Source organism: Oryx dammah, unplaced genomic scaffold (assembly GCF_014754425.2).
Source record: "Oryx dammah isolate SB20612 unplaced genomic scaffold, SCBI_Odam_1.1 HiC_scaffold_28, whole genome shotgun sequence".
Taxonomy (NCBI): domain Eukaryota; kingdom Metazoa; phylum Chordata; class Mammalia; order Artiodactyla; family Bovidae; genus Oryx; species Oryx dammah.
Window position 1 is genome coordinate 48,374,768 of NW_024070212.1, and position 22,782 is coordinate 48,397,549.

The window sequence follows — 22,782 nt, forward strand, 5'->3', positions numbered from 1 at the left end:
CTGCAAAAAGTGTCAAGATGCTTGAAGAAGTGGTAGTTGGTTTGCGAGAGGTCAGGTGAATATGGTGGATGAGGCAAGACTTCATAACCAAATTTGCTCAACTTTTTAAGAGCTGGTTCTGTGACATGCAGTCAGGTGTTGTTGTGGAGAAGAACTGGGCCCATTCTATTGGCCAATGCCAGCTGCAGGTGTTGCAATTTTCAGTGCATCTCATCAATCTGTTGAGCATTCTTCTCAGATATAATGGTTCCCCAGGATTTAGAAAGTTGTAATGGATCAGACTGGCAGCAGACCACCAGTGACCATGACCTTTTTTTGAGCAAGTCTGGTTTTGGGAGGTGCTTCGGAGCTTCTTCTCGCTCCAACCTCGAGTTTGTCATTGCCAGTTGCCATAGAAAATCCACTCTGTTGCACATCACAATCCAATTGAGAAAAGGATTGTTGTTGTTGCACAGAATAAGAGAAGATGACACTTCAAAACGATGATTTTTTTCATTTGTGGTCAGCTCATGAAGCATCTGGTTACTGAACTTTATCACTATTCCAATTTGCTTCAAATGCCAAATGACCATAGCATGGTCAACACTGATTTCTTTGGCAACTTCTCATGTAGTTGTGAGAGGATCAGCTTTGATGACTGCTTTCAATTGGTCACTGTCAACTTCTGATGGCTGGCCATAGCACTCCTCATCTTAAAAGCTCTCCTTTGCCAAACTTCTTGAACCACCACTTTCCTGTATAAACGTTTGTTAGCAGTTCCTGGGCCAAATGTGCTGCTGATGTTGCAAATTGTCTCCACTGCTTTATAACCCATTTTGAACTCAAAAAAAAAAAAAAAAAAAAAAAAAACCCTCTTGAATTTGCTTTTTGTCTAACATCATTTCCCTAATCTAAAATAAATATAAAACAGCAAGTAATGAGTCATTAGCAAAAAAAACATAATGCGAGAAAAGTGCATTAAAATGATGTATAACATACAAACATTTATTTAAGAATGTATTCTAGTATCAAATAGCAAAGTTCAACAATGTAAAACTGCAGCAACTTTTGTACCAACTTCGTATTTCTTCTGGCTAAAGGGAAGTATTAGATATCTGAGACTGACTAGTATCTTTTATCTTAATTTCCCTCCCTCTGTCTAACAGTTATCATGCTTAAGAGTTGCCAGATTAACAAAGATGACCTTATTTGAGGGTCTCAGGTAAGTGATCCAGAGATGGAAAACGTTTTGTACCAGAACTTTGAGGCCAGGATGAGATTTGAATCTCTCAAACATAAAACTTAATTCGTGAGTATGTTTCTTGTCATGTGCAGCAAAAAAGTCAGTCTGCACTGAAAGAATGAAGCCAACACACAAAAAGAAGCCAAAAAGGGCAGGTGGATGGAGAAAAAGACAGGGAGGGAGAAAGGGAAAAAGGGAGGAAGGAAGGCTGGAAGGAGTATAGGAAGGTAGTAAGGAAGGAATCATCCAGAAAATAATAAGCACTGGTAAGGATGTAGAGAAATTAGAACCCTTGCATAATACTGGTAGGGATGCAAACTAGATCAGCCACTGCAAAAAACAGTATGGAACTCCTCAAAAAATTAAACGTAGAATTACTATATGATCTAGTAATTCCTCTTCTGGGTATACACACAAAGAACTCAAAGTAGAGAAACAGGTATTTGGACACTATGCTTGTAGAATCACTATTCACAATACCAAAAAGGTGGAAAAAACCCAAATGCTTATCAACAGATGAATGGATAAACAGAATGTGGTACTATCCATACAGTGGAATAATATTCAATCTTAAAAAGGAAGGAAATTCTGATATACTTCCCAACACGGAAAAACCTTTAAAACATTGTGCTAAGTGAAATAAACTGTGGGAAATTCTTAAAGAGATGGGAATACTAGACCACCTTACCTGCCTCCTAAGAAACCTGTATGCAGGTCAAGAAGCAACAGTTAGAACCAACCAGACATGGAAGCACAGACTGGTTCAAAATCAGGAAAGGAGTATGTCAAGGCTGTATACTGTCACCCTGCTTATTTAACTTCCACACAGAGTACATCATTTGAAATGCCAGGCTGGATGAATCACAAGCTGGAATCAAGGCTGTCAGGAAAAATATCAACAACCTCAGACATACAGATGACACCACTCTAATGGCAGAATGTGAAGAGGAACTAAAGAGCCTCTTAATGAAAGTGAAAGAGGAGAGTGAAAAAGCTGGCTTAAAACTCAACATTCAAAAAACTAAGATCATGGCATCTGGTCCCATCACTTCACGGCAAATAGATGGGGAAAAAGTGGAAACAGTGACAGATTTTATTTTCTTGGGCTCCAGAATCACTGCAGATGGTGACTGCAGCCATGAAATTAAAAGACGCTTGCTCCTTGGAAGAAAGTTATGATAAGCCTAGACAGCATATTAAAAAGCAGCAGAGACATCACTTTGCCAACAAAGGTCTGTACAAAGTTATAGTTTTTCCAGTAGTTATGCACAGATGTGAGACTTGGACCATAAAGAAGGCTGAGTGCCAAAGCACTGATGCTTTTGAAGTATGGTGCTAGAGAAGACTCTTGAGAGTTCCCTGGACAGCAAGGAGATTAAACCAGTCAATCCTAAAGTAAAGCAACCCTGAATACTCATTAGAAGGACTGATGCTGAAGCTCAAATACTTTGGCCACCTGACACGAAGAGCCAACTCACTGGAAAAGACCCTGACGCTGGGAAAGACTGAGGGCAGGAGGAGACGGGGGTGACAGAGGATGAGATGGTTGTATGTCATCACTGACTCAATGGACATGAGTTTGAGCAAACTCCAAGAGATAGTGATGGATCTCTATCCATCTTTCCCTGGCGAGCTGCAATCCATGAGGGAAGGAAGGGAAGCCTAGCGTGCTGCAGTCCATGAGGTCGCAAAGAGATGTACATGACTTAGCGACTGAATGATAAAGTGAAATAAACCCATCCCCCAAAGAACAAATACTGTATGATTTTACTTATACAGTACCTAGAGTAGTCAATTTCACAGAAAGTAGAATTGCCAGGGCCTAGAAGAAGGGGAAAATGGAGAGTTGTTTAATACACAGAGTTTCAGTTTCTCAAAATGATTAAGTACTAAGGATTGGTCACAGAAGGATGAATATACTTAACACCACTGAAATATACACTTAGAAATGATTAAGACAGTAAATTTCACATTAGGCACAAGTGATATTAGACAAATTCTGAATACTGCATTTGTTTTTTTAAAGGACATGCTTCATTCTCAATATACCTCTACTGGTGGCAGATTGTAAAATAAATTAAGAAAAAATAAGAGGACTTAAGAATTTATGCCTGAAGGCCCTAAGAGAAGAAATTCAAACAAGTTTCAATGGATATGAAAGTGAACAAAGTATCTTATTTCTTAAAAATGCCAGTTCCTACTTTTGCTTTATCTTTACCATGTCAAGGATACACAGTCCCTAAGATGTGAATGGGGCTCTGTATTCTATATCTATAGTATCAGCTTCATACTCTATACTCAAAGAACATATTCAACAATTCATTACTATTTAGGATGCAATAGGCATAACAATGTGATTTCTGGGCAACTGCAAATCTTTCAGAAGAGTATTTTCTAGTACGTTGAAGACAGAAAAGAGAAATTATTTTATTTGCTCAATTTAGACTGAGGAAGGAACAGACTGCCCCATATTTAAGTTTACACTTTTCAGAGAAATTTTCTTCTGCAAGTTGATAACTTGTTTTCCCTCTAAATATTAGATTCTTGAAGAACTATACAACATAGTCCTAGATTCAAATAAATAGCTTAATTAATCTGATTTGTCCATATTTTAAACATTAGGATGATAAAATATACATTATATCTCATTTTAGACACTGCCACACAATTCAAATGGCTACAAATAACTTAGAAATAAAAATATTAAAGGTATTATGAAAAAGCTAAGAGATTAACTAAGTGATCTATACAGCCAACATCATTAACAACCTTCTTATTCTTTATAGTTGTTCAAAGAAGATCGTTAAACCCTTTTCATTGGAAAGCTCACTAACAAAATGTTTAACACAACTGGTTTGAACTTATTTTCTTTTTTAAAAATATTATTTGGTTGCACCTGATCTTAGTTGTGGTGTATGTGGGCCCTTCGTTGTCACATGTGGGGCCTTTTAGTTGTAGCATATGCAATTTAGTTCCCTGACCAGGGATCAAACCCACATCCTCTGCATGGGGAGTGCTGAGTCTTAGCCACTGGACCACCAAGGAAGTCTCTATTTTCTTTCTTAAGAGCTTTATGCTTTATTTGTTAGGTTTGGCTTCATCATTTAACAAAACATTTTAAAACAAAAATCAGGAATAGACTGTAATTCTTGTTAAGGTGATGAGCCTTTCTGTTGTACAGCAGAAACTAACACAACATTGTAAAGCAATTATCCTCTAATTGAAAAAAAAAAAAAAAAAAATCTCAGGGAAGTCAAAAGCGTCAAAAGTTAAACAATGGCCGACCAAAAACAAACAGTAGTCTCTCCTTTCCATAGGTCAGCAGAAAAGATGAGTTCCCTAGGTTCTTCTGATACTAAACAGGAACACAGAAAGAGAAAATTCTGATAAAGAAACATGAGAAAATAAAAACTAAATAGAAAATAGAAACTTGTTTTATTTACATTATTCTATATCTAAGCCTATCCTAAATATTGGGGACAGCTCTTAGTAGAGCAATCTCTTCACACTGATGTATAATATATGACATAAACTCTAGTATGGATAGAAAGCAGTACATGGTTCAAAGGTCAGCATATTGAGATCCTAATTTCTAAACTAAACTGAAGCACAGATCATTCAATCATTTATGCATTCAAATTATATTCACTCAGCTCTAGAGGTACCAGTTATGTCACCATGGTTATCAAGGTACAGAAATAGAAATAATATCCAAGAAATCTGGAGAGATTTCTGTTCTGGTTAAGGTAAGAGTAATTTTTAGTCATCCTGTCTATTTTTCTTTCAGTACCACACTGTCATATTTGAGCCAAAAGGAATGATCTGAAGTGAAATAGAGAAATATAATTTCATATAGCAATCTCTATGATAGAACTTACAGCTGTAATTATTTTTACTAGACAAAGATAATACATACCATTATGCATAGAGCTTTTTTTCACATAAGAAAATTCAGTCAATCTCTGTCATACATATACAATAGCATAAATTTATTAGAGTAACTTCCACTTTTTATGTCTACAAAGAAAAGTTCTACCAAGTAATTCAAAGTCACCACTTATTATCCATCAAAATGGACATTGTTGGACTGTTTATAACTATGTCTCCAAACATAATTAGATGCTTTATTTTCTATTTATTCTCATCCTCAAATCACTACCAAAAGAGAATACCAAAACTTAAATAAAGTTAAACCAAAGCCATCAAAACAGACAACACAAGACAGAATAAAATAAACTAGGGAGTGCCAAAATTATGTGAAAATTTACGCAAGTAAAAAGTATATTTACAAAAGTATATTGCAAAATTTAATCCTGCAGTATATTTAAAATATTTAACATTCTGAATACAATTATTATTTAGGAGAAAAAAGAGTTCTCACTATGAAAAGAAGTTGTCCTCCTCCACAGTAGCAAAACAGGAGGGAGTCAACCAAAAGAATTTTTCTCATTAAAGAAAAGGAAATAAACAAGGCACACTTCTTCCCTTTGGACAAAACAGATACTCTAAAAAGCAGCTGATAATTCAATCATTTACTAAGTATTCATCCAAAGCAGCAAATATCAGTGTGGACAAAGGAAAGGGAGTTGTGGTTTTCAAGTTACACAAGCCTCCTCCCAACTCTTTGTTGGAATTCCTCAACACCTTCCAACGATCCTGTTCTTGTTGAGAATCACTGCAAGTGAAAGCCACTGTTAGGATGAACATGTAATAAATTTCTTTAGTCTGCTGGGACAGAAAAAAGATGCCAATCACTGAACTAGAGCATCTATTTCCTCACTACAAAAGTATATTTTCATGCCATGTAATTGTGGGTTCCAACCACTCCTGCTCCAAAGAAGTGGTGTCAAAATCTCTCTTTGCAAGTAAGTGAAAATTATAACCGTTATTATCAGTCACAAAATAGAAGGGCAGACAAGTCTGCTGTTTGATTACAGTCTTTTACTCTGCTAAAATCTTGGCCACCCTGAAACCCTTGAGACCCAAGTTATTCTGGACAACTAAATACAGCATACTGCTGATGGTTTACCTTATAAATTACCAATTTTTCTTTTAAAATTTGTGGTGATAGTCTTTGAAATATATCATCTTTTTTGCTTAAGATTACATAATCACTAGAAAAACTTCAATAATTTAAAAGTACAAGTAATATGTATAAGTTCCATCCCTTCCCCAACCCCTACTTTCATTCCCCAGGGGTAACCAGGGTAAAACAATTTGGGGTATATCCTATTTGGATCTCTTCAGAATACACACAAATTTTATACATAGCTATATACTCAACCTCAAGAAAGCAAGGACATCTTGCTGTACCTTCAGTTCTACAACTTGCTTTTCACACTGACAGACTGAACACCCTTTTAAGTTTAAATATGCTGCTATATCTGACTTGTTTAAATTGTATACTCCACAGTATTTTTCATCATTTCCTTACTGACAGGGACCTTTAAGCTGGAAACATTTTATCTTGTTTTTTGCAATATTTTAATCTTTGTTATTTGTCACTTCACAGTGCCATCACATCACTGTATTATTGCCTATAGCATTTCTTCTCTTCACTTCTACTGGCATACTTAAAAACCAGAAAACAATGTGCTAGAGTTGAGATCAAATTAAAAATTAAATGAGGGAAATTTTTCATTGTTCACATGAATACATTCTTTTTACTGCTATTTTAACTTTTCAAAGGTCCTTTAATGCTTCCAGATTCTTGCACAGTAAAGTTCCCAAGCCAAAACTTTTGGGCAGATAAAATATCATCACAATTATTATTAATATACTTGTAGCTTCCTTGCTTATATTTCCATATGTAAATTACTTTGTTTAAAAAAACACAGGACACAAATGGATCAAGAAATCAGCATGATGCTACAATTTTAATACATGTCAAAATAGTAGTATGTATATCATTATAAGTAACCTATTCATCTTACTAGTTTATCTCATGGCCACAACCAGTCAGCTCCTTGAATAAACTGCTACAAATGGTGGGCATACGTAGTTTATCACTCAAAATCTCCGTTCCTCCTGTGATCCACTACCTTATATTTCTTTTGGGCAATTAATTAGCTATAAATCAATCTAACATTCTCACTTCAGTGAACTGTTCAGGATAAGCATATAATCTAACCAGGGTCAGCAAAAGGAGACTTTTGCTGGGATTTCTGGAAAAGAGAAGCTTATAGGCTTGCACTCAGCTCTCCTTCCATCTCCTCCCTCTCCTTTCTTTCACTTTCTTCCTCCCCCCTTTCCCTTCCTATCTCCTCCCCTCAAATGCACAACAAAGATCATCATTCCTCCCCAGGATGTGGGAGTATGAAGATATGAAATCTAGGGCTATCGGGTAAAAAGGATGGTACTGAATAAAACTTGAGTATAAAGGCAACAATGTGAAGAAGAGCCAAGAAACAGGAGCCTGAACACATCTGACCCACAAATCAAATTATGCTTGGACTCTTACTCATGTGTGCCTTGTGGGTTGGATTTTTCTGTCACTATATAACATAAAGAATCCTAATCCCTTTACCTAGAACATTACGTTGTTTTCTAGTCTTCAGGCTTCAAACATTATTTTTATTGAGTAAGTTGCAGCAAAACTATTTATCAGGTTGTGGTCCAACAATGATTTTGTTTGAATAAACTCTTAGGACAAGTTCCATTTCAGATTAAAATTTTCCCTTTAAAATTTTCATCTCCTAACACATATTCCAGAATCTTTTATTAGTAATATACATCTACTTTTTGACAGAAAGAAACACAGCTCATCACAGTCACTTTCTAAGTCTTAGAAACTATGAAGAAATGAGAAACTGGAGAAACCTTCAATATTTTGGAAAGATTACTAACGCAAAAAGTTCAAGGGAATAAAACTGTAAAGCACAAAGTTATTAATATTACCAAGTTATTTCTTTTTCCTGGAATTTTGTTTCTTGATTGTATAATTTTAAGTATCTTTCTGGAATGAAAGCTGCTCATGATCTAGCCAGCCAATAATCCTTGTGATATTAGGCAATGATTTAATTAAACCAGTCACTAAAACAAACCACTTACCTAATTCAATCTAACTCTGATGAAAAACACAGAATTCAACTCCTAGTGTATTACATTTATCTAAAGCTAACTATTTAAACATGTAATTTCATTTCTGAGAACTGAAAAAAAAAATGTAACTTACCTCAATTGTTTCGCATAGTTCTGTTCAATTTCTATCCTCTCTTTAACGAATTTGGCATATCTTTCCAAGAAGTCAATTCCCCATTGTGTATGCTTGTCTAAGCTGTCGAACTGATCCTAGAAAAGGAAGATAAAACCACACTGAAAAGTCTGAAATTTTATCCACAAATATTTTAACCAGTTTCTGTTATTTGTCCAGGTAATCATGTATGAAAAGAAAAACTCAGGCTCTTCTTCATGCTAGTCACCACCAATCTCATCCTTTAAGACCCAGACAGAAATATGTTCTTCAGCATAAATCATGCTATTTTTATGCCTAAATATCTTTACACATGTGGTTCCCCCAGGCTGCAAGCAATACCCTCAACAGATCATCTCTTTGCAATTAACTCTTACTCCTTCCTTGAGATCCAGTTCAGACAGAAAATGCCCCTAAAATTTAAGACTGAGCTAAATGGTCTTTCTCTGGCTCCCCAAGGCTCCCTACAGATTACTATTTTATTCACTTGCAACACCATGTTGAGGGCAGGAGCCATATATTACTCTACTCTGAACTCCTAAGGTACAAGCACTATTCCTAGCACCACAGCAGACTCTCAGTGAAGAAGTGTTTGAACACAATCAAATAAACCTGGGTTCAAAATCTGGGCTCTGCATTTGTAGTACGTTTTGACCTTGGGCAAGTTACCAAGGCACTTTATACTTTTTCCATAAAACGGGAGTCCCATCAACCATCTCAATAGGACTATGGTCATTCATAAAGTGTTACACAGTACAGGAAACAAGACATTAACACATAAAGATCACTGTTCTGCAAGGCTCTTGCAGTCTTCAAAAGATATTCCCATCTACCTGTTGCCTGAGAAAGCATCATTTCCTATTCTTCAAGAATAATTTCCAAACTGGCTAATAACTTGGTGCTCTCTACATCTCCCATATTAAAGATATTCAGAGATCAAAATGCTAAATTTCAATATTCAGAACATTCAGGTATCATCCCTTTCTATATCTCTAGTTGTTTTATCTTTCTAAATCACCCATGGTTTAATCACATGTGTTATTTACAAATAAATCATTTCAAAATATCTGCCTTTTCTTTCCCTACGTAAAAAAAAATATTTTTGACCACATCAAGTGGCATGAGGGATCTTAGTTTCCTGACCAGGCATCAAATCCACAGCCCTGAAGCACAGAGTCTTAATCACTGGACCACCATGGAAGTCCCTTCTTTCCCTACTTTAAATCATTATAAAATTCTATTTATAAAAGTAAAGTCTAACTAAACAGCAGAGACAGAATTCACCCAGCTTTCATAGTCTGGTATTACTACTCTAATTCTATTCTTTCATGCACTTTTCCATTATTATTTGGCTACCAAAGTAGATTTGAAAACAGCAAGAGAATGCACTGCTCAGTAAATTTAATTGGTATGTTAGTTAATATTTCCCATTATAAATGTGAATTCTATTTCAAATTGAAAAACTCCCAATAACAACAAAACATTCCAGAAAAAGAAAAGTCCAAGCTGAAAACAATTACCCTTCATTTCCCAAAGTGCTTTAAGGTTTCTTCCCATCATCCTCTTCATCAAATTTTACATTAAACTTCCTTATCTTCTAGATGAAATCTCCAAAAATGTTTTATTATATATTATATACCCCAATCAGTAAAATTTCTGAATATTCCTGTATGTATATTGCTTATAATTATATATACTATGCTATTGTTTTACATAATTATGAAACCCACAAAAATAGAAATTTTAAAAAGAAACAGAAGTGAAATAAACATTTTTTAACCTGTTTATTAACTTACAGTGTTTACTGAGCACTTGCCATCTGCCAAGTCCCTTGGGGACAAAGAGGAACACTCAGCCCCAGCCCTGCCCTCCATGAGCATACAGTCCAGCCAGCCAGCAGGTAGGACAGCTCATCTTGCTGGGGGCTCACCCTCCTGTCTTAACATTGACTTTGTCAATGATGCCCGCAGCTTCCACACAACCTGCCATGGGAGTCAGAGCCTAGGTCGTCAAGGGTGTATGTAGCATAGCACAACTTAATGATCCTCCCATTAGCTCTATTCTCTTGTCCCTGGTGGAAATAAGCATTATTTTAAATAGTTCTTTTTTTACTTCTTTAATGAAAAAGCAAAAGCCTTGGGGCCATAACTTATTAAAATATATTGAAACAACAATTTTAATAAAAGCAGTGAATTTGACATGCTTCATTATTTCTAAAATCTTGGTTTAATATTTAATGGCAAAGCAATCTGAATGCCTAGGTTATAAACTAAAACATTGAGACTAAATTCAGTGGCTGTCACAGCTGGGGAAATAAATGACACCTCACAAAGATATAAAAAGATCTAAATGGAAAAAGTCAACTGTTGACTATACCTTCCAATTCCATTTTATGTAAAAATTTGGTTAAATGTCAGTGTTATTTTAACAAACTAATCAGAAAATACTCTACATTTTTAGCAAAGAGTTTCAAACTCCACTGAAAATGACTGTAATATGATTTTGTGTCAATTTAGCTGAGCAACAGTGCCCAGATATTCACTCAAATATTATCTTGGATGTTTCTGTGAAGGTATTTTTGGATAAAATATTAATATGTAAATTGCTTAGTTTGGAATATGTAAAGCACAATACCCTTCATAATATGGGTGGGCTTCATTCAATCAGTAGAAGGACTTAATAGAACAAAAACTGAACTTCCTTCAAGAAGAAATGATGCTGGTAGGCTTTCAAGCAGGCTGCAAGCAGTCTGCCTTTGGCTAGAACTGCAACTCTTCCCTGGACCTACCTTGCAGTTTGGACTTGCCAAACCTCCAAAATCATGTGACCCAACTCCTTATAAATAAGTCTCCCTCTTTCCCTCCCCCAGCACACACATCTCCTTCACACTGACTTTAAAACAAGCAATAAATTTGTTTCACAATGTTTTCCAAGATATAATAATTGTAGGTGACATATATCACTTTCAGCAACAAAATTCTATACTGATGGATGCATTTCCAAACATTCATCATCAAAATGTTTTTTCCATAGCTCAAGTTTCTTTGGAAAAGCAGCTATTCATTAAAGTTTCCCTTTTATCTTAAAGAAACATTATATTTTCTTGAAAACACCTGCTAGGAAAGCATATTGCTAACAGCCACTTATTAAAGGTAAACAAATTAAAAACAACAGGAGAAAAACAGAAAACCTGAGTGAAACAAAGCTTTTCAACAGCCCTCCCCATTTTATTTGGAAATACTGTAAAAAGTCTATCAACTATATTTCAAAGATATTGTTTTTATAAAATTAATCAAAGTAAACATATACTGTAATATTCTGCAGACTTCTCGCTTTAATTTCCTTTACTTACCTAGAAATGAAGTGAATACATTACAACCATATCTCAATATTCTTTCTAAAGGAAATTATTACTACAGTGCTTTATCAGGGGTTATTACACATTTTTTTCATAAAACACTGTTCTTCCTGTTGAGAATAATCTTCACATCTTTCCTTTTTGTTGTTAATAGCCAAGTCGTGTCCAACTCTTTGTGACTCATGGACTGCAGCATGCCAGGCCTCTCTGTCCCTCACCATCTCAGAGTTTGCCCAAGTTCATATCCACTGAATTAGTGATGCTATCCAACCATCTCATTCTCTGCTGCCCTCTTCTCCTTTCGTCCTCAATGGAAGCCAGCACCAGGGTCTGGGTCAGTGTCAGCTGTTCACATTAGATAGCCAAAGTATTGGAACTTCAACTTCAGCATCAGTCCTTCTAATGAATATTCAGGGTTGATTTCCTTTAGGATTGACTGGTTTGATCTCCTTGCAGCCCAAAAGTCTCTCAAGAGTATTCTATAGCACCACAGTTCGAAAACATCAATTCTATGGCACTTTGCCTTCTTTATGGTCCAACTCACACATCCATACATAACTAATGGAAAGACGACGGCTTTGATTATATGAACCTTTGTCATCAAAGTGATGTTTTTGCTTTTTAATACACGGTTTAGGTTTGTCACAGCTTTCCTGCCAAGAAGCAATCGTCTTCTATTTCATGGCTGCAGTCACCATCCAAAGAGATTTTAGAGCCCAAAAGAGGAAATCATCACTGCTTCCACCTTTTCCCCTTCTGTCATGAAGTGACAGGACCAGATGCCATGATCTTGGTTTCTTAATGCTGAGTTTTAAGCCAGTTTTCACCCTCAACAAGACATTCTTTAGTTCCTCTTTGCTTTCTGCCATTAGAATGCTATCTATTATCTGCATATCTGAGGTTGTTTATATTTCTCCCAGCAATCTTGATTCCAAGTTGTAACTCACCCAGCTCAGCATTTCATATGGTACTCTGCATATAAGTTAAATAAACAGGGTAACAGTATAGAGTCCTGTCGTACTCCTTTCTCAATTTTGAACCAGTTCCTCCATGTAAGGTCGTAACTGTTGCTTCCTGACCTGTATACAGGTTTCTTAGGAGACAGGTAAGATGGTCTGATATTTCCATCTCTTTAATAAGAGTTTTCCACATTTTGCTATGATCCACACAAAGTTTATGAGGTAGTCAATGAAACAGAAGTAGATGTTTTTCTGGAATTCCGTTGCTTTTCCTATGATCCAGTGAATGCTATCAATTTGATCTCAGTTCCTCTGCCTTTTCTAAACCCAGCTTGTACATCTGGAAGTTCTTGGTTCACATACTGCTGAAGCCTAGCTTGAACAATTTTGAGTATAACCTTATTAGCATGGGAAATGAGTGCAACTGTCTGATAGTTTGAACATTCTTTAGTACTGCCCTTCTTCAGAACTGAGATGAAGACTGACCTTTTCCAGTTGTGTGGCCACTGCTGGATTTTCCAAATTTGCTGACATATGGCATGCAGCACTTTAATAGCATCATCTTTTACGATTTTAAATAGTTCTGTTGGAATTCTATCACTTCAACTAGCTTTATTGGCAGCAGTGCTTCCTGAGGTCCATTTGACTTCACACTCCAGGATGTCTGGCTCTAGGTGAGTGACCACACCATTGTGGTTACCCACGTCATTAAGACCTTTTTTGTATAGTTCTTCTGTGTATGTTTGCCATCTCCTCTTCATTTCTTCTGTTTCTATTAGGTCTTTACTGTTTCTGTCCTTTATTTTACCCATCTTTCCATCAAATGCTCCTTTGATATCTCAAATTTGCTTGAAGGAATCTCTAGTCTTTCCCATTCTGTTGTTTTCCTCTATTTCCTTTTGAATTGTTTATTGAAGAAGGCCTTGTTGTCTTTCCTTGGTATTCTCTGGAACTCTGCATTCATTTAGGTATACCTTTCCCTTTCATCCTGTTTTTTGCTTCTCTTCTTTCCTCAGCTATTTGTAAAGCCTCCTCATACAATCACTTTGCCTTTTTGCACTTCATTTCCTTTGGGATGGTTTTGGTCAATGTCTCCTGTACAATATCACGAACCTTTTGTCCATAGTTCTTCAGGCACTCTATTTACCAGATCTAATCCCTTGATTAGATCGGGTAAATCCTTCACCTCCACAGTATAATCATAGGGGGTTTGATTCAGGTCATATCTGACTGACCTTGTGGTTTTCCCCACTTTCTTTAGTTTAAGCCTGAATTTTGCTATAAGAAGCTGATTATCTAAGCCACAGTCAGTTCCAGGTCTTATTTTTGCTGAATATATAGAGCTTCTCCATTTTTAGCCGCAAAGAATGTAATCAAGCTGACTCTGGTATTGACCACTTGGTGATGTCATGTACAAAGTCATCTCTTGCGTTGTTGAAAAAGGGTGTTTGCTATGACTAGTGCGTTCTCTTGGCAGAATTCTGTTAGCTTTTGCCCTGCTTCACCTTGTACTAAGGCCAAACTTGCATATTACTCCAGGTGTCTCTTGATTTCCTACTTTTGCATTCCAATCCCCTATGATAAAAAGGACATCTTTTTATGGTGTTAGTTCTAGGTCTCGTAGGTCTTCACAGAACTGATCAAGTTCAGCTTCTTTGGCATCAGTGGTTGGGGCACATACTTGGATTACTATGATGTTGAATGGACATGGTCAAGCAGGAGATGGCAAGAGTAAGTAAGCATCAACATCTTAGGAATCAGTGAACTAAAATGGACAGGAATAGGCGAATTTAATTCAGATGACCATTACACCTACTACTATGGGTAAGAATCCTGGAAAAGAAAGGGGGTAGCCCTTATAATCAACAAGAGTGTCCGAAATACAGTACTTGGGTGCAACGTCAAAAACGACAAAATGATCTCAGTTCGTTTCCAAGGCAAACTATTCAACATCATACTTTCAGGAGTACAGCACAGTAACTCAGTTATACATATACATGTATTATTTTTCAAATTCTTTGAACTGTGCTGGAGAAGACTCTTAAGAGTCCCTTGGACTGCAAAAAGAGCAAACCAGTCAATCCTAAAGGAAATCAGTCCTGAATATTCATCGCAAGGACTGATGCTGAAGCTGAAGCTCCAATACTTTGGCCACCTGATGTGAAGAGCCAACTCACTGGGAAAGACACTGATGCTGGGAAAGACTGAAGGCAAAAGAAGGGGGCAGCAGAGGACAAGATGGTGAGACAGCATCATCGACTCAATGGACATGAGTTTGAGCAAGCTCCAGGAGATGGTGAAGGACAGGGAAGCCTGGTGTGCTGCTGTCCATGGGGTCACAAACAGTTGGACACAACTGAGTGACTGAACAACAGCAACAATTCTTCGAATCCAAGAGCAAGGGTTATCTTTCCAATTCTTTGAGTCATCTTCAATTTCCTTTATTAATGTTTTATAGTTCTCAGTACATAAGTCTTTTACCTCCTAGGTGAGGTTTATTATTAAGAATTTTATTTTTTGATGCAATTTTATAAGGGATTGTACATTCTCTTTCTGGGATTTCATTGTTAATATTAAAAAATGAAACCAATTTCTCTATGTTGCTACCTTGCTGAATTAATTTATCAGTTCTAGTAGTTTCTGTGTGAAGTCTTTCAATTCAGTTCAGTTCAGTCACTCAGTCGTGTCTGACTCTTTGAGACCCCATGAATTGTAGCATGCCAGGCCTCCCTGTCCATCACCAATTCCTGGAGTTCACTCAGACTCACGTCCATCGAGTCAGTGATGCCATCCAGCCAGTGATGCCATCCAGCCATCTCATCCTCTGTCATCCCCTTCTCTTCCTGCCCTCAATCCCTCCCAGCATCAGAGTCTTTTCCAAAGAGTCAACTCTTCGCATGAGGTGGCCAAAGTACTGGAGTTTCAGCTTTAGCATCATTCCTTCCAAAGAAATCCCAGGGCTGATCTCCTTCAGAATGCATTGGTTGGATCTCCTTGCAGTCCAAGGGACTCTCAAGAGACTTCTCCAACACCACAGTTCAAAAGCATGAATTCTTTGGCACTCAGCTTTCTTCACAGTCCAACTCTCACATACATACATGACCACTGGAAAAACCCTAGCCTTGACTAGATGGACCTTAGTCAGCAAAGTAATGTCTCTGCTTTTGAATATGCTATCTAGGTTGGTCATAACTTTTCTTGCAAGGAGTAAGCGTCTTTTAATTTCATGGTTGCAGTCACCATGTATTATAGTAGAATATTGTCATCTATTGTCATCCGTGTACAATGACAATTTTACCTCTTCTCTACCAATCTGAGTATGTTTTATTTCTTTTTCTTGTCTGACTGCTGTGGCTATGACTTCCAATATTAAGTTTAAGAGAAGTAGTAAAATTGAGAATCCTTGTCTTCTTCTAGATTTTAGTGGGAAGGCTTTCAGCTCTTCACTATTGAGTATTATACTGGCTGGGGGTTTGTCATCAATAGCTCTTGTTATGTTAAGCTACATTTCCTCTGTACAGCTCCTATAATTCAATAACAAAGAAACAACTCAATCCTATAATTCAATAACAAAGAAACAACTCAATCGAAAAGTGGGAAAAGACATAAACTGACATTTCTCCAAAGATGACATATGGATGGGCAATAGATATATGAAAATTTGCTTTACATCACTAATTAGTAGAGAAATATAAATCAAAATTAAAATGAAGTACCAGTTCACACCAATCAGATTCAGTCAGTCAGTTCAGTCGCTCAGTCGTGTCCGACTTGTTGCGACCCCATGAATCGCAGCATGCCAGGCCTCCCTGTCCATCACCAACTCCTGGAGTTCACTCAGACTCATGTCCATCGAGTCAGTGATGACATCCAGCTATCTCATCCTCTGTTATCCCCTTCTCTTCCTGCCCCCAATCCCTCCCAGCATCAGTCTTTTCCAAAGAGTCAACTCTTCACATGAGGTGGCCAAAGTATTGGAGTTTCAGCTTTAGCATCATTCCTTCCAAAGAAATCCCAGGGCTGATCTCCTTAAGAATGGACTGGTTGGATCTCCTTGCAGTCCAAGGGACTCTCAAGAGTCTTCTCCAACACCACAGTTCAAACGCATCAATTCTTTGGCGCTCAGCCTTCTTCACAGTCCAACTCTCACATCCATATATGACCACAGGAAAAACCATAGCCTTGACTAGATGGACCTTAGTCGGCAAAGTAACGTCTCTGCTTTTGAATATGCTATCTAGGTTGGTCATAACTTTTCTTCCAAGGAGTAAGCGTCTTTTAATTTCATGGCTGCAGTCACCATCTGCAGTGATTCTGGAGCCCAAGAAAATAAAGTCTGACACTGTTTCCACTGTTTCCCCATCTATTTCCCATGAAGTGATGGGACCGGATGTCATGATCTTCATTTTCTGAATGTTGAGCTTTAAGCCAACTTTTTCAACTCTCCTCTTTCACATCAAGAGCCTTTTTAGTTCCTTTTCAGTTTCTGCCATAAGGGTGGGGTCAGCTGCATATCTGAGGTTACTGATATTTCTCCCAGCAATCTTGATCCAGCTTGTGCTTCTTCCAGCCCAGTGTTTCTCATGATGTACTCTGCATAGAAGTTAAATAAGCAGGGTGACAATATACAGCCTTGACGTACTCCTTTTCCTATTTGGAACCAGTCTGTTGTTCCATGTCCAGTTCTAACTGTTGCTTCCTGACCTGCATACACATTTCTCAAGAGGCAGGTCAGGTGGTCTGGTATTCCCATCTCTTTCAGAATTTTCCACAGTTTATTGTGATCCACACAGTCAAAGGCTTTGGCATAGTCAATAAAACAGAAATAGATCTTTTTCTGGAACTCTCTTCCTTTTCCATGATCCCGTGGGTGTTGGCAATTTGATCTCTGGTTCCTCTGCCTTTTCTAAAACCAGCTTGAACATCAGGAAGTTCACGGTTCACGTACTACTGAAGCCTGGCTTGGAGAATTTTGAGCATTACTTTACTAGCATGTGAGATGAGTGCAATTGTGCGGTAGTTTGAGCATTCTTTGGCATTGCCTTTCTTTGGGACTGGAATGAAAACTGACCTTTTCCAGTCCTGTGGCCACTGCTGAGTTTTCCAAATTTGCTGGCATATTGAGTGCAGCACTTTCACAGCATCATCTTTCAGGATTTGAAACAGCTCAACTGGAATTCCATCACCTCCACTAGCTTTGTTCGTAGTGATGCTTCCTAAGGCCCACTTCACGTCACATGCCAGGATGTCTGGCTCTAGATGAGTGATCACACCATCGTGATTATCCGGGTCGTGAAGATCTTTTTTGTACAGTTCTTCTGTGTATTCTTGCCACCTCTTCTTAATATCTTCTGCTTCTGTTAGGCCCATACCATTTCTGTCCTTTATCGAGCCCATCTTTGCATGAAATGTTCCCTTGGTATCTCCAATTTTCTTGAAGAGATCTCTAGTCTTTCCCATTCTGTTCTTGTCCTCTATTTCTTTGCATTCACCACTGAAGAAGGCTTTCTTATCTCTCCTTGCTATTCTCTGGAACTCTGCATTTAGATGCTTATATCTTTCCTTTTCTTCTTTGCTTTTAGCCTCTCTTCTTTTCACAGCTATTTGTAAGGCCTCCCCAGACAGCCATTTTGCTTTTTTGCATTTCTTTTCCATGGGGATGGTCTTGATCCCTGTCTCCTGTACAATGTCACAAACCTCATTCCATAGTTCATCAGGCACTCTATCTATCAGATCTAGACCCTTAAATCTATTTCTCACTTCCACTGTATAATCATAGGGATTTGATTTAGGTCATACCTGAATGGTCTAGTGGTTTTCCCTACTTTCTTCAATTTAAGTCTGAATTTGGTAATAAGGAGTTCATGACCTGAACCACAGTCAGCTCCTGGTCTTGTTTTTGTTGACTGTAAAGAGCTTCTGCATCTTTGGCTGCAAAGAATATAATCAATCTGATTTTGGTGTTGACCATCTGGTGATGTCCATGTGTAGAGTCTTCTCCTGTGTTGTTGGAAGAGGGTGTTTGCTATGACCAGTGCATTTTTTGGCAAAACTCTATTAGTCTTTGGCCTGCTTCATTCCGCATTCCAAGGCCAAATTTGCCCATTACGGGGTGTAAAGAAAAGGGAATGCTCCTACACTATTGGGGGAAATGTAAATTAGTACAGCCACTATGGAAAACAGGGCTTCCCTGGTGGCTTGGCTGGTAAAGAATCTACCTGCAGCATGGGAGACCTGGGTTTGATCCCTGGTTTGGGAAGGTCCCTTATGAAAGCTACTCACTCTAATATTCTGTCATGGAGAACTCTACGGACTATATAGTCCATGGGGTTGCAAACAGTTGGGCATGACTGAGCAACTTCCACTTCACTATGGAAAATAGTATGGAGGTTTCTGAAAAAACTAGAGTTAGAGTTGCTGTATGATCCAGCAATCCCATTCCTGGGCATATATCCAGAGAAAAACATGGTTCAAAAGGAAACATGCACCCCAATCACTATTCAAAATAGCCAAGACATGGAAGCAAACTAAATGTCCATCAACAGATGAATGTATAAGATGTGGTACACACACACAATGGAATACTATGTGGCCACTAAAAAAACAAAAAAATTAAATAATGCCATTTGCAGCAATATGAATGGACCTAGAGATTATCATACTGGGAGAAGTCAGAAAGACAAATACCATAGGATATCACTAATGTGTGGAATCTAAAATATGATATAAATAAATATATCTAAGAAACAAAAACAGACTCATAGGTATAGAGAACAGACTTGTGGCTGCAAAGAAGAGAGGGGCAGGGAGTTTGAGATTAGCAAAAGCAAACAGGATGGATAAACAACAAGGTCCTACTGTACAACACAAGGAACTATATTCAATATCCTATGATAAACCATAATGGAAAATTTTAAAATATAATTATGTATAATTGAGTCACCTTGCTATACAGCTTAAATTAAACACATTATAAATCTACTATACTTCAATAAATTTTCAAAAAATTAAAAAATAAGCAATGAAACAAAAACAAATAAATTCATTTATTCATAATGATTTTAATATTTTTATGGAATTCAGTGACTTAATAAATTTTAAAATCAGAAAAGATAACAAAGTGAACTTCATCACAGAGCCCAGCACAAACAAGACACTTACTCCCTGACTGAATAACCATTCTATTTATAATATATATACTTTTGAACTTACAAAGTTTCACATATATTACCAGATAAGACCTGCAAAACTCTACTGATAAAGCATTTTACAAATGGGCAAACTCAGTTTCTGAAATTAAAGACTTCAACCTCTGGCTCCAGTCTCATTTTCTTTCTACCAAAACATGCTATTATTGGATAAATAAGTATATAGTAATTAAATTTTATAAATATCAAAGCTGATGCCCAGAATGCTTACCTGACTTGCTCACACATAACTAGCTAGAGAGATTATCTTTTAAAATCACTGCCAGTTTTATAGTCTTAGTATTGAAATGAGTAACAGTTGTGAATAGTATTACTTAAAATGATGCATTTCTTTTATCAGGAGAGAAATATAAGACTGGAAGAATTTTTTGGTCACTGGAAACTTTGATGAAAGGAACAAATCAAAAATCTCAATGCTAGAAACTGCCTTATACAAACACATACTGAATGTCATAACCACTCTTTACAACATTTCTGATAAGAAGTCATATACCCTTTCTTTAGCATTAGTCTGCAAAACAATTTGGAAGTATGAGAGAATATGGCCAGAGATGGAGGAATGACTCTTACTATCACAAAATAAAGTACAAAGCTCAAATAAAAAAATTAGAATCAGAACCCTAAGACTTCAGTTCTTCAAAAGTAATACCTCCTAAAGCCTTCATAAGTCTCCCTGCTAGAAAATATTGTGGAAAGACAAACTAAAGAATTAAGCATTATTCTGAAACCACCTATAGATTAGAAATAAAAATATTGTCATCAAAATAAGTAAATTACTCTCACTTCCTTATTCTTTCCACTTTTAGCAATGCTCTTATTTCTAGGACTTATTCTAGATTACTATAGCCAGTCCAACTTCTTCCATTTCTGTGCCTTAGTCAGCACCTTACTTCCTTTTCTAAAACATTTACTCTTAACCATAGTTTCTGTGAAATGTATATCTCCATCAGAGGTTTACAGTGATTAAATCTTACCTTTTCATTTTTAAACCCAAGAAAGTTCTTGTTTCCTTCAGGCACTGTCTTTTAATTTTGTAAAATGTTTAAAGTTATTTTCCCTTATTCATTTGGGAGCACAAGGAAAACATTCTAAATTAAGGCTGGCATCAAGACCAACTTAAATGTCTACACCATTCAGCGTAAATCAAATGAATTATACGATGCTCCAAGATTCTACTTAGAGAAATAAGGTAGTAATAAATACTATATTTACTCAATTTTGTTATCTATATAGTGATATATTTAATGTAATTTAAATAAAAAGAACTGTCTTATGTATCACAAAATATGGTAAAGTTTTAGAAGTTACTACTAAATATTCAATCCTTGTTTTCCTAATTACTTTGGTAAAACCTTGCATCCAAATGAAGTTCCAGGAAAGTGCTTTTAGTAAAGTATCAAGGGTCACAACTATTTTAAAAAAGACTTTCTTCACTAAAAAGCAGAATAATGACTTTGCTGTCCTAGTTTGGGCTTACTCTATGGCTCCAATTTTCTGCCAACATGCTTCCAGCACTTCTGAATACTAAAGTACTACTGAAAATGTTTTTAAGATCTAACAGAACTGACTTTTCTCATTCTCTGATTCATAAGGGACTGTGGAAATTTCTTTAAGTCTCATGGATCTGAGAAATCAGTTTACAATTTAAGGTCAACAATATCTGCCTCCAAAGTAAACTGATGAACATCCTAAGTTTTTAAAAATTACCTTAGTTACTTGGATTTTCTTATGGTTTTATTTTTTAAAAGACAGATGCAAACTTGTTTATTTGGGAAACTCACATATTAAGCTCTTAGTGACTTCTGAATCTATCCAGGTTATTTATCCTTCCAACATCCCTCTGTATATTTTTTACTTCATAAAACTTTCTCCTCTACTACCATAGGAACTCAATCCAATAGTCATCTCCATTGCCATTAGCCTCACTCCTCTCTCCCCAATAAATTTCAAGAATCTCATTTCTCAGATAGCTAGCCCTATCAACTCAATATGTCTAGTACCCCAAAGTCTGTAATTCTGTCTCCTCAAGTGACCTCAATCCATGGATCCTCACATATTATTACTATTCCTCGCCCCACTCCTGTTTTCATCTCCATCTTTACAGCTTGGATTTCTATGTCATCACTATGATCACTCCTTGCAAAGAGTTTGAATGTCCTTGCCCTCTCGCTTTGTCAGATTTCAACCCTAGTTTTATATTTAATTCTTCATCAACCCTTTCCCACCCCACTAAAGCGACATTTAAAAAAAAGAAAAAGAAATAACTATGCTCACAGGTCATACTTTGAAGTCTGTGCCTATTAACTTAATAGGTTTTAATGCTACTTAGCCTGAAGCCATTCACTCCGCCATTACCCTAACCAACTATCTTAAACCTTGCTTCTTCACTTAAACTTAGACCATATCCAATCTATCTCACTCTCAGCTAGTCATCTTGCTTCTTACCTCACTTAAGAGAAGCACTCAGAACCTATTTCATTATTCTCCAACTCAATCTTTCACTGTAAACATATGTGTTTTATTCTGCCTTTCTGCCTATTACTTTGAGTGACAGTCCATACATACCCTTACTGCTTCTGCTTACCTAAAGAACTAATACAGTTTCCGGTTTGGTTGTTAAAATATGCAGGACTCTAAGCCTGCATATGCTTGATGTATACCAGGAAGAGCAAGAATAAGCAACCTCTGCTGAATGAACAGGAGAAAGAGAAGAGTAGTAACAGCTGAAATGTAGGTGTGGGGGGTCAGAATGCAGATCACACATGCCTTACTTTCCATTATAAGGACTTGGCTTTAAGACAGAGTGAGATGAAAACACACTGCATGGTCCTGAGCATAGCCTC

The 22,782-nt window shown here is 36.9% G+C and overlaps 1 protein-coding gene across 3 annotated transcripts in view; it reads right to left on the minus strand.

Moving 5' to 3' along the window:
- The window catches only part of FNBP1L (formin binding protein 1 like), a 117,311-nt gene that overhangs the window by 49,064 nt on the left and 45,465 nt on the right, over nucleotides 1-22,782 (minus strand). For all 3 annotated transcript variants that reach the window (XM_040232288.1, XM_040232290.1, XM_040232289.1), the window contains exon 2: nucleotides 8,397-8,512. In XM_040232288.1, the coding sequence (XP_040088222.1) occupies nucleotides 8,397-8,512 (116 nt within the window). The remainder of the gene's footprint in view (nucleotides 1-8,396; nucleotides 8,513-22,782) is intronic.